Here is a 12,525-nt window from a genome sequence, read left to right on the forward strand (position 1 = left end):
AAAAGCAATTTCACCAAAGTTGTTACAAAGTTTTCCTAAACAAGAAATTATTTATCTTAAAACACACAATTGTTCTTTAATTTTTATGAAATATTTACTGAAAACTAAAAATGAATTCCACTTGTTTTGTTGTAATCTAGTAAGAAGTCCTTTTACTTCATAAATATGTTATAAATGTCTGAAATTCTCACAAAATCCCTTTCAAGTTATAGAGGCAAACTTCTATTTTACCAATAAATAAAACACAGAGAAGGTAATATAGTTGACTGAATTCTTTCTCAATTAATGATAAAGCAGAGAAAAAAGAAAACTTTAGTTCTCAAAGGTCCCTTTCCTAAAAATCTATCCTATCATAATGTTTATTTAAAGTTGTACAGAAGTCCCCCCTTAGCCACAGTTTCACTTTCCTTGGTTTGTTACCTGTGGTCAACTGTGGTCTGAAATTAGGTGAGTATAGTATGATATTTTGAGAGAGAGAAATATCACATTTACATAATTTTATTACAGTATATTTTTATAATTGTATTTTATTATTAGTTATTGCTGTTACTCTCTTACTGTGCCTAATTAATAAACTAAACTTTATCATTGGTACATACAAATAGGGAAAAACATAGTATATATAGGGTTCAGTCTACTGGGGACCTTGGAATGTATCCCCCACAAATCACAGGGGATTATTGCACTTTAAATCTGAATCATTCTCATATAAACCACTGTGACGTTCAGTTCAGTTATATGATTTCTTAGAAAACAGCTTTAATAATTATCTATAGTTAGGAAGATTTCTAGTAAGAGGGTATCAAATCGATGAAAATTATTTCTTAACTCCTCTAGTATTCACATACAGACAGGAATATTCATTCTCTCTCTCTCTCTCTCTCTCTTTGCTTCAATAAACGTTTAACTGTGGGATTAAGGCAGAGGCAATTTTTCCTGAGTTAGAAAGGTTTAAGAGATAACAGAAAGTTTTCACTCTCTGAAGGCAGCCGAGTGCTGTCGAGTTTCCAAAACAGTATTGCTGCACTATGGTTCTCCCCATCTCCTGCACTGGCTCCAGACCATGCTGGTGGCAGCTGTAATGGTTAGTACAGCTCCCAAGTGTCTCATGACTGACTTCTTTTTTTTTTTTAATTTCAGCTCTTCATGGGGGTACAAAACCTCAGGTTACATACATTGTCCGTGTCCCGCCAATCCTCCTGAGTCAGAGCCCCAGGCGCGTCCATTCTCCAGACAGTGCGCCTGGCACTCACCATGCAGTCATACCTCCATCCCCTACCCCCCCCCCCACCTCCCCGAGTTAGCACCTTCAAGCATGACCATTCCACAGAGGGTGCGCAACGCACTCATCATGTAGGCATGTATCCATCCCCTCCCCCCCCCACCTCCCTGAGTCAGCACCTTCAAGCATGACCATTCCACAGACGGTGTGCAACGCACTCGTCATGTAGGCATGTATCCATCCCCTCCCCCCACCCCCCGTCTTAGTCTGATATCCAATTGGTATCCTTCCCCGATGTGCATTTAGGTGATGATCAGGGAAACCAATTTTCTGGTGAGTACATGTGATGCTTGTTTTTCCATTCTTTGGATACTTCACTTAATATAATGGGTTCCAACTCTCTCCAGGAGAACCAAAGAGATGTTGTGTCACTGTTATTTCTTATAGCTGAGTAATACTCCATGGTATACATATACCACAGTTTACTAATCCATTCATGGATTGATGGGCACTTGAGTTGTTTCCACATCTTTGCGACTGTGAATTGTGCTGTTATAAACATTCGGGTACAGGTGTAGATTTCAGACTGAACTGTCAGTTCTAAATTTGTAAAACAGCCCTTCCCAGTACACTGAAATTGGGCTAAATTAAAATGGTGATGTATGGGGCATCCTTTTGTTCAATGGTTATTAAGACAATCTTGCTAAATCTCCTGCACAGTAGTAGTAACTGAACTCACCAGGGTGGCTGCTGTTTAAAATCTGAGAACCATTGACATAATAATAATGCTGATCCATAATTTGTTTTCCTCCTATAGCCAATAGCTATCAATTATGTAGCAACTACTATATACCGATAACTGTATTTAGTTCATGGTCACCAAACTCGGGTTATTGGATCCAGAGGTAATTAAGAGGTGAGATTATACTGTTGGTTTTAAGTGAGTCAATGCCCAGATCCTCGGCTTCCATGTATGCTCTTTCTTAGCATCCTGAAGTTTCTTCTCTCTGCTCTCCCTTTTTCACAATATCCCTTGCTCTCACTTTCTCAAAAGAAAAAAGAGAAAAAGACCTATTTCTCCATCCATCCATTAAATTAATATGGTGTATTGCCTTGGAGTGTAAAAACTTCCAGGGTACAAATGGAGAAAAGTTTAAAATACTGATTGGGTAAAACCCTCTATACTGATTAGGAAGGCAACATAAAACCACTATAGGTTTTCTAGTCTTTCCCGTTTATATGAATTTTTATTAGTCTTAAAGCATAGCAACTGAAATGGTGGGAAGGGGAAATCAACTGTGTTATATGGCCAGAGAGAGGGAAGGTAATTTTCTTTTAATGACTTCACCTGTTCAACCCCCATTACAAAAAAATTTGTTGCTCTTCAAGAGACTGATGAGAGCAAAGCAAAGAATATTCTCAAACATCATTGCTAGGATCTGTCATTAGCTGGAACAATAAGCATTTCTGAACAGCTAAAGCAACACAAGTCAGTGACATTAAGTCTTTTCAATGCAACTTCAATTTTTCAAGTTAAACTAGATAAAACTCACAAATGAAATTTACATTTTATGTGATTTCTTAGAGATTCCATTTAGATTTGACAAGATGGTTAAAATAAATATTTATTTCAATTAAGCAATCTCCATCTTATAAAATATTTACATTTTCTATATCCTAGTAACAAAAATTATATATATTCTGGAATGATTTTTAACTACTTCTCAGAATTATACAGTCTATATTTTATACATAAACTTTTTTTTTTTTTTTTTTTGAGACAGAGTCTCGCTTTGTTGCCCAGGCTAGAATGAGTGCTGTGGCGTCAGCCTAGCTCACAGCAACCTCAGACTCCTCGACTTAAGGGGTCCTACTGCCTTAGCCTCCCGAGTAGCTGGGACTACAGGCATGCGCCACTATGCCCGGCTAATTTTTTCTATATAGATTTTTAGTTGGCCATATAATTTCTTTCTATTTTTAGTAGAGACGGGGTCTCGCTCTTGCTCAGGCTGGTCTTGAACTCCTGACCTTGAGCGATCCACCTGTCTCAGCCTCCCAGAGTGCTAGGATTACAGGCATGAGCCACCACGCCCAGCCCATAAACTTTTCTACTTTAATAAATTATAAACATATATGACACTGATTTTTTTAAGTGTACTTATTTGGAGATAGATTTTTATAATATAAAAATTAGATCATATCATATCACCTTAATCTTGACTTCATTATTGGCTATTTTTATAAGACGTATTTATTTGTACTCTATATAGTCTTCCTTATTTATAATTTCTATATTCCTCATACATTTTCTTATTGAGGACATTTTATAAAATTTCTCAAAATGTGTATTGACACATTTATTTGAATTGGAAAAATGAAGACATCTTCTTTTCCTCACAGAAAGTCAGTCTGATTTGGCTGATTGGTATGACAGTGATAACTGGCTTTGCTAGTTAGGATATTAGGTAGAAATTTTACAGAAATTGGGTGAAGTAAGATATTAATCAAAAGATAGCACCTGTAGTAAAAGGATTTTTATAAAAAAGGTATTGGCAAATGATACTGAAATAACCATATTTCAATATCCCCAACCACTTCTGAATATATTAAACAAGGTAAATGTAAGTGAGAAAAACATTAAGAAAAACAAAAAACAGGTATCATTAGTCCTTTGGTAAGCACTGGTAAAATCTTTCTGTTATATGTCCCAGAAAATAAGGGAGTGAATGATTCTAAAGACTGGGAAACAAATTCTTTTGCAAATGAGGTGACTTTGAATTTTTGTTTTAAACAAAATTGAAGAAGTATTTAACCAAATTATTAGTTGACAGGACATTGAAATATTTTTATTGATAGATAGCCATAACTCTTGGTATATAATTCTGAAGATGTATAAAGAATTGAGTAACTCGGTTATAACAAAAATTATATTTCATATTTTTGAGAATAAAATTATCTCAATGCTAAACAAAAAACAGAAACAGAATTAATGCTAAATACTTCTTCTAGAAATAAACATGAAACTACTTTATGAGAAATTTATGAGGCAGTATATAATCAGTTTACATACTATAAAATTTAGATGATTATAACAGCACCTCTAAGGGTTGTTGTGAGGGTTAAATTAATATAGTAATGTGCTTATTAGTACTGTACCTGGCACATAGGAAGTACAAGTAGTAATTGTTAGCTACTTTCCTTAAAGCAGTCTTGCAAGGTGCACATTATGACTTCACAATTAAAATGTTTATCAATAAAAAAGCTAGGGTCAGAAAAGGTAGACTGCTTTTCCAAGATCACATAGGAGAAGAACATTCCTATTAGAACAGACAATTTGGCATTAGGTGTCTGGTATCAAATTCTAGGCTCTTCCCATTCAACTACACTGTCTTCATGAACCCCTATTTACCAAGCCCAACTTAAAGCTGAGACCATAAATCCTGCAGTTTTACCCATAAAATTTAAAATGTTGGGAAATGCAGTGTCAGAAGCCCAATTATAAATCAAATTTCCTGGTCTTAAGATGATAAACTTATGTATCTAAATATTAGGAAGATGAACAAATACATAGAAACATAATAATAATTTAGTTTTCTTTTAGACATGACAAAACTCAGAACTGATTGTCAAAGTATAGAATTATAGGGCTATAAACACAAATTAGAGAGAGCAAACATTTAATATAAAGACTAAATATCTTTTTATTTACCTAAGTTTATCTATCTCTATATTTTCCACCAAGAATAAAGTATCCTCAAGCTTCCTCCTATCTTTATCTTCCTTTTTGAAACTTTGCAAAACTACTGACTACATAAACAAGAAAAAAAGGATTCTGAGAATGAACAAAGGATGTTTTGGGTGAATTGTTCACTCTCTAAATACTTAGCTCAGACTACAGTTTTCTTAACTTCATGAATTGCAAAAGGAAATCAGCTATAGGAAAGATCTGACACAGTTCTGAACTAATGATGGTGATCTTTGTATAATGTTGCTTACTTTGTCAGCATGTTATTCCCTAGAAGTCAAGAAAGTTAACAAAAGCAAAGGCAAAACATAATTTTAAAGTTTAACTGCTCAAAAGTCTCAAAAGTTCAATTTCCATCTTTCTTTTCTTAAAGCTACAGTTATTGGACCTTTGTTAAATGTTTGCTTACTCCTAACTCTGTGTCCCAGGGAAATAATGCAGCAGGGGTCATCTTCTTGAGGGTGAGGGAGACCTTACAATTCAGCAGCAACTTTGGTTAATACAAGGTTACTCTGCCTTCTCGATGTAATTTTTTTTGGAGGAAATTTACATACCACTTAGTACTTCAATGTGAAAGAATTAATTGATTTTTATAGTGAAGAGCAAACTATCAGACAAAATACTGTGAAGTTGGAACTATGAATACCTTTTTTATTAGTGTTTTGCCTAGAAGGATAGTTTTCTGTAACTCTGATAATAATACATTTATAAGTCACCAAAGTTTAACATTAGTTAAAAGAGTAATAAACAGCATTCTTTTGTGTTCATTAACACTACTATTTACTAATAACAAATGTCCAGTTTAAATATTTTATATATTTTATACCTTAGCAGGACAAATATTTGATACCCAAGCATATCTGAATATATTATTCATGTAAGTTACACAGAACCAAGCTAGGGGCAGAATATAAAATCTTAGGCTATGGGTACCACAAATTATCACATACTCCATTATTATTTAATTAATTTGGAATTTGCCTTTAGTAAAAGCATAAAGATTTGCTCTGTTTTATGGAACTGGCTGACAAGTATGAGAGTACTAATGTTTATATTACAGATGAAAATCTATTCTTGACATTTATTAACCATGAATCACACTCATCTTACACAATGAAATGTATAAGGCTTTATGGAATAAATGTACTGAAAGTTAAAAAAAAATCTATAACCAATTTGATGGTGAGTACATGTGGTGCTTATTTTTCCATTCTTGGGATACTTCACTTAGTAGAATAGGTTCTAGCTCTATCCAGGAAAATACAAGAGGTGATATATCACCATTGTTTCTTATAAATGTTAAGTCGCAGAAGAGAAGGAAAAAGAAAAATATAATTAAAACTATGATAGAAACACCTAATTTATGTTTGATATACAAAGTACATTTATACTACTTTTAAGTACAGTATTTTGAGGAAATGTTTTAATAATCTGGAATTCATTTTTGAAATTTACACTCTAATAGTCCTAGCTGACTTAGGGGACACAATAAAAAGTGGCTGGTATTATCATATATAAGATCCGATTTAAATTTTCCACTTACTCTTTTGCTTCTTAAATCTGATCTGAATCCATTACAGAGGAATAGCCTTAAGTCTCAGGGAGTATGTACTTTTAGTCACCTAGAAGCAAATTTCCTTGTTTACTACAATTCAAGTTCATTTTGGCCTTTTTCAATCACAGAAATTACAAGAAAGAAATGATTCTCTTGTTTGCTGTGACATGTTCACTCAAATCATCAATATTCATGATTCTCATCTAGTTTATAGATAACCCATGATATCTGCTTATTCTTTTTTCTTTTGCTTTCTGTCTTGTGGGCAATTCAAAGCAGATCCTGGTAACTAGTAATGAAACTCAAAATAGTTATATCTGCATTTCTGTAACTTTGGTCAAAAATTTGACTGGAGTTAAAACTCTGATTCAAACAATTATTTTTGGATTATCTGTAGATTACATTTGTCATCCTTACAGGATGGAAAATATGCTGTATTACATAAATCTGTAAATTTACATTGTATTTAAAGAATATTTACTTTTAACTTTTTATGTAGTGCCCTATATGCCTAAGTAATTAAACATTTAAGGAGGGCAAGATAAAAGAGGAGAAAATAGACTAAACTCAGGACTCACAAACGCAAAACCTAGTGACACCCAAGATCTCCTTCAAAGACTATAGTACAAAGGAAAATGGCAAGAGAGTACCTGTACATCCTGCTTCATCTGCCTGAGCTTCAGGCCCCAGGATTTCTTGCCCTTCTTTTCCTGCTGAAATCAAAGAACATGGAATTAAAATAGTTCTGTAATGTTCCTAACACCAAGAAAAGATAAATGTTTGAGGTGATGGATATCCCAATTACCCTGATTTTGTCATTAAATAAAATGACCAAATTTTTGTAGTCATGTATCAAAATATCACATGTACCCCTAAAATATATACAATTATTATATATCAATAAAAATTTAAAAAAATTAAAAAAATAGTTCCAGGAAAAAATCAGGAATTTAGTAACAGGGAAGGAGGCAATGGATGCTGAACAACATACCAGACTATATATCAGTGCATCTGATAATCTCAGCACTCTGAGGTGATGTCTAGATAATGATAATATTAATTTAAAAAACCTACTCATAGTTAAAAGGCTTTATTTCTAGTGTTTTCTTTAAATAGTATTTCTAAAACATGAGATTGAATTCCCTAGTGACAAAGACTCGTATCTTTAGTATTAAATTGAATGATAAACATTGAAATTTAGGAAATTTATGGGTTATCACTAACTTTCAGGCAATTTTGTAGTATATAATAGACACATTGTCAATGAAAGGAATTTGTGATTTTGGCAAAGATGTGTTGCCCTGTCAAAGTTTAAACAGAAGTCTAAAATTAGAGGAGAGGCATAAAGTTTAAAAATAAGTTTTTAAAAAATGATAAAATCATATTATTACAAAAGAAAACTGCAGACCAGTATCCCTAATAAACAGAGACACAAAGATTCCAAACATGTCAGGAAATCAAATCCAGCAATGTATAAAGCTATAACACATCGTGACCAACTGAGGTTTATACAGGAGATACAGAGTAAGTTCACCATGTGAAAAACAATTAATATAATTAAACATATTAAGGGACTCAAAAAGAAAAAAACAATAATCTCATTAAATGCAGAGAATGACAATTCATTATAAAAACTCTAAATGAACTGGTATAATAAGAAAAATTCTTCAGCCTGATAAAGGGTATCTATAAAAAAAATACAGCTTCCATTATGTATAACGGGGAATGCCTTTTCCCCTAAGATTGCAAAGAAGGAAAGAATGTCCACTTTCCCCACTCCTATTCAACATTGTTCGGGAGGTCCTAAATTCCTGATTTTTTTTCTGGTAGCCATCTCTCCTCCACCAGTTAATCCACTTCAGAAGAAACTGATCCCACCAAAACCTACAGGGCTGGACTTGTTAGCTTAAGAGATTCAGAAAATTTCATCCTTCTAGCTTCAATGGCTGTTTCAGAGGTAGACATATGACTTATACATAATATTAGGATGAATTTCAGAGATCTTATTTAATACTCTGTAAGAATAGCTCCCTCTTTTCTTTTGGATAATGGTGTATTTGATATGAAGCCTTGAAGTGCTGCAGTCATTTGGTTATCATGAGGGAAAGGAGTTTTTTTCAAATGTGAAACATGACTATATAGTGAAGAAAAGAAAGGAAATGGGATTCTTTACTTACTGAAAGGATGGCCTTGCTAATCAACTATCTAACAAAGAAAAATAAACTATCTAACTTGCTATCTCTAAGATTAACTGCAGGGACCTTAATTCACTGTCAGTAACATTAATCACATGTGTCTTAACTCGCTGTCTTTGAAAATTACCCACCCACTGGGATTGTTTTGAAAAGAGCTGAGCAGACAGAAAGGAAGTGTAAATCCTCCTCCTTTATATTCGCTAGACCAGTCTGGCCAGAACTCATTTCAGAGAAACTGATAAGATAGTCTCCAGGAGAACAAAAAAAGAAAAATGAACACCATAACGTCTTACAGCTGTCTCCTGCTAATCAGTCTACAGCAATAGTTTTCCTTTACCTCTTTAAACCCCCCCAATAAAAAGTGCAAGCCACTTGGCCTCAGAGCCAGGACTCCTCCTTTCTTTCACTTGTGTGTGGTGCCCTTTTCCCTTTTTCTCTTGGGAAAAGTAAAAGAAACTTCTTACTTCTTTCTATCCTTAAAAAAAAAAAGTTCCATGTGTCGCAAACACTTTTACTTCTGGAAATCTGAAAAGAAAACTTTTAGTACAGATTATATTGTATTTTGATTTTTTTCCCTTTATAAATATGGTAATGTGTCCTTGAAAAGTAAAGCTTTTTAAATAAATTAAGTGGGTAGTTTTATCAAACTCACAAAGATCTCTTAAAGAAGCAAAATCAGTGTAGATTTAGATATTCTGGAATTATCTATATTTTAGGATTATAAGCAAACTCAAATATTAGTGGTATTTTAGGAAAAGAATTCTATGTATCGGTGACAAGATTATTTTTTCACTTCTGCAAAGCACAAATTTCTATGTTCTAGGCACTGTGCTAGATGCTTTATAACTTACTTCTTTTAACCTTCATAACAACCTATTTTATAAGTTGGAAAACTTGAGGCTTGGCAAAATTAAATAATATTCTCACAGACAACAGCTCTTAGGTGGTAGAAGTGGTATCTGAATGCAGGTCTCTTTGGCTCCAAAGCCCATTTTCCACTGTACATTCGCTTGGCTAACCAGAGTACCAGAAAACTCAGAAAAGCTGGAACAAATGTCATTGTGCCCAAAGTAAATACCTAAGGCACTACACTTTTTCTTTCACTCATCATTATTCTAACCACTGATAAACAGTAATAAACAATATAGTGGTACTGAAAACATTTTTAGATGTTTGTTATCCTTCTTTGCTACTTCAATGTTTATAGTAGTCTATATGGAATAGATTCAGAGTACATATTTTGTATTATAAATAAATGCATACTTCTTGGCAAGCAAAAAGCATGTTTTATATACTCAGGTACAGTTTATTTATTATAATAGTCTATTAAGAACATGTGTATATATGAAAGGCATAAAGGAGTTTAAAACTGATTTTTCTAACTAGTGGCAGAGTATATGTCATAATTATGATCAGAAGCCTTAGTCATACTAAAACATAGTGTAGTTATCTGCACACTAATCAAATCCCACTGAATATGTCATTCAAAAGTCTTGATTTATATTTCCCTGACGTTTGATTAAATCGAAAAATAGAGCACTAATCAAGTAATCTGTGCATCACTATTAAATTACATATTTCTTTTAAGTGCCTTGGATTATAGGGTGGATTTATTCAGCAGGTTTTCTTTACTCATTAATTTTTATACTAGTACTTAAAGATGATCACTATATTAAAAAAGTTAAAATATGCACAGACAGCTTTAGATCAACATAAAAAATACTGTCTAAAGTAGATGATGAGATTAACTTCTGCTGAAGTCTCATTTTACACTTACTATCAGCAAAATGACAATTTAAAAATTCCTAGTAAAGTGTTTACAATGCTTGTAGGATAAACACCAGTGTTTGCTAAGTGTCTATAAACCTCGAACACTCCTCTTTCTTCCTTCTCCAGTACAACTCCTAAACTAAAATAAATAGTAAGCCAGTTGGGTAATTATATGATGGTAATGTAGTTACTGATTATTGTGTATTTATGCCCTTTATTCTCCTCAAATGGAAATCAAAACACAGTTAAAGGTGGAGTATGACATTGATATTAAAGGTTAAAATGACATTTTTGAACATTAATAACTTTTCTACTTATAATTACTATTATAGCTAATTAAAAACTGCAATTTAATTAAATGATTTATTCATTTCTTCATTTCTTCACCTTTGCTTGGGATAAAATCTAGGCTCTTTAGATGAGCATTTAACATACCTCAGAATCTGCTCCCAGATTTATTTCCCACAATTTAAAAACTAGAAGTCTACGTTCTTTCCTTCATTATTGGGGCTGAACTTTCGGTTGAACAACTAAAACTATGTTGCCTAATTGAAACAGAAAATACCCTAACGCTGGCCTGTGACAGGAACACACTTCTTTCACTGCAGAAAGCATTGCCCAGGAACAGGCTCCTTCCTGCTCATCCACGGACTAGCACGAGGGTGTTCTCCAAGGGGCTGAGCTGAATACGTTCAAGCAGCAGTCTCCCTCTCATGTTCTGATCTTACTTCTAGTTTAGGAAATGTAAGCGAAGTAAAGTAGTAAAATACACTTGTACATAATATTTTTTTCCTAAGACTTAATAACGTCAACACATTATGAATGGTTAACCTAAATTCAATTTTAAAAAGAACACTAGAATGTTCCTAAGGCTTCTGCTGTTAGTATAAATTCCAAAGCAAATATGTAAATGAGAAAATGCCTGAGTAATAAGATTTTGTTTTTTCAAACAATGGCAAAAGATAGCTTGAAAAATGAGTCATGAAATACTACTCAGCAATAAAAAGGACCAAACTATTGATACATGCAACAACTCAGATGAATCTCTAAGAAATTTTGGAGAGAGAAAAAGCCAATCCAAAAGGTTACATACTGTATGATTTCATTTACGTAACATTCTTCAATAACAAAATTATAAAAATGGAGATTAGTGGTAGCCAGGGGTTAGAAATGGGACAGAGTAGAGGGAGAGAGGTAGGAAACTAGGGGGCCTTGTAGTGCTAGAATTGCTAGGGGGCCTTGTAGTGCTAGAATTGCTCTGCATCTTGACTGTATCAATGTCAATACTCTGGTTGTGATATTCTATTATAGTTTTGTAAGATATTATCATTGGGGGAAACTGGGCAAAGGATACACAGGATCTCTCCATATTATTTGTGAATCCCTAACTATTTGTGAATTATTTGTAATCTATAATTATTTCAAAATAAAAAGTCTAATTAAAAAATAAGTCACAAGACTGAAACAGGACCCACAGCTTTCACCTGTCACAAAAATCAAATCACGGTAGACAATAGACTTAAACCTTAGGTGTGAAACTATAAGAATTCTACAAGAAAATGTACGAAAGACTCTTACAGATATTGGCCTAGGCAAAGAATTTATGAAGAAGATCCCTAAGGCAATCACAGCAACAACAAAAATAAACGAATGGGACCTGATTAAATTAAAAAGCTTCTGCACAGCCAAGGAAACAGTCACAAGAATAAACAGACAACCTACAGAATGGGAAAAAATTTTTACATACTACACATCAGATAAAGGACTGATAATAAGAATCTATTTTGAACTCAGGAAAATCAGCAAGAAAAAACCAAACAACCCTATCAAAAAGTGGGCAAAGGACATGAATAGAAATTTTTGAAAAGAAGATATAAGAATGGCTAACAAACATGAAAAAATGCTCAACATCTCTAATCATCAGGGAAATGCAAATCAAAACCACAATGAGATATCATTTAACTCCAGTGAGAATGGCCTTTATCAAAAAGTCCCAAAACAATACACGTTGGCGTGGATGTGGAGAGACAGGAACACT

General features: G+C 33.4%; 1 protein-coding gene across 6 annotated transcripts in view; it reads right to left on the reverse strand.

Moving 5' to 3' along the window:
• The window catches only part of ZEB1 (zinc finger E-box binding homeobox 1), a 213,579-nt gene that overhangs the window by 26,643 nt on the left and 174,411 nt on the right, over positions 1 to 12,525 (reverse strand). For 5 of the 6 annotated variants that reach the window (XM_045554060.1, XM_045554098.1, XM_045554078.1 and 2 more), the window contains one exon: positions 7,173 to 7,232. In XM_045554060.1, the coding sequence (XP_045410016.1) occupies positions 7,173 to 7,232 (60 nt within the window). Of the gene's footprint in view, positions 1 to 7,172; positions 7,236 to 12,525 lie in introns of all 6 variants that reach the window. The other variant, XM_045554053.1, reaches the window with a different exon arrangement.

This window comes from Lemur catta, chromosome 1 (assembly GCF_020740605.2).
Source record: "Lemur catta isolate mLemCat1 chromosome 1, mLemCat1.pri, whole genome shotgun sequence".
Lineage (NCBI taxonomy): Eukaryota > Metazoa > Chordata > Mammalia > Primates > Lemuridae > Lemur > Lemur catta.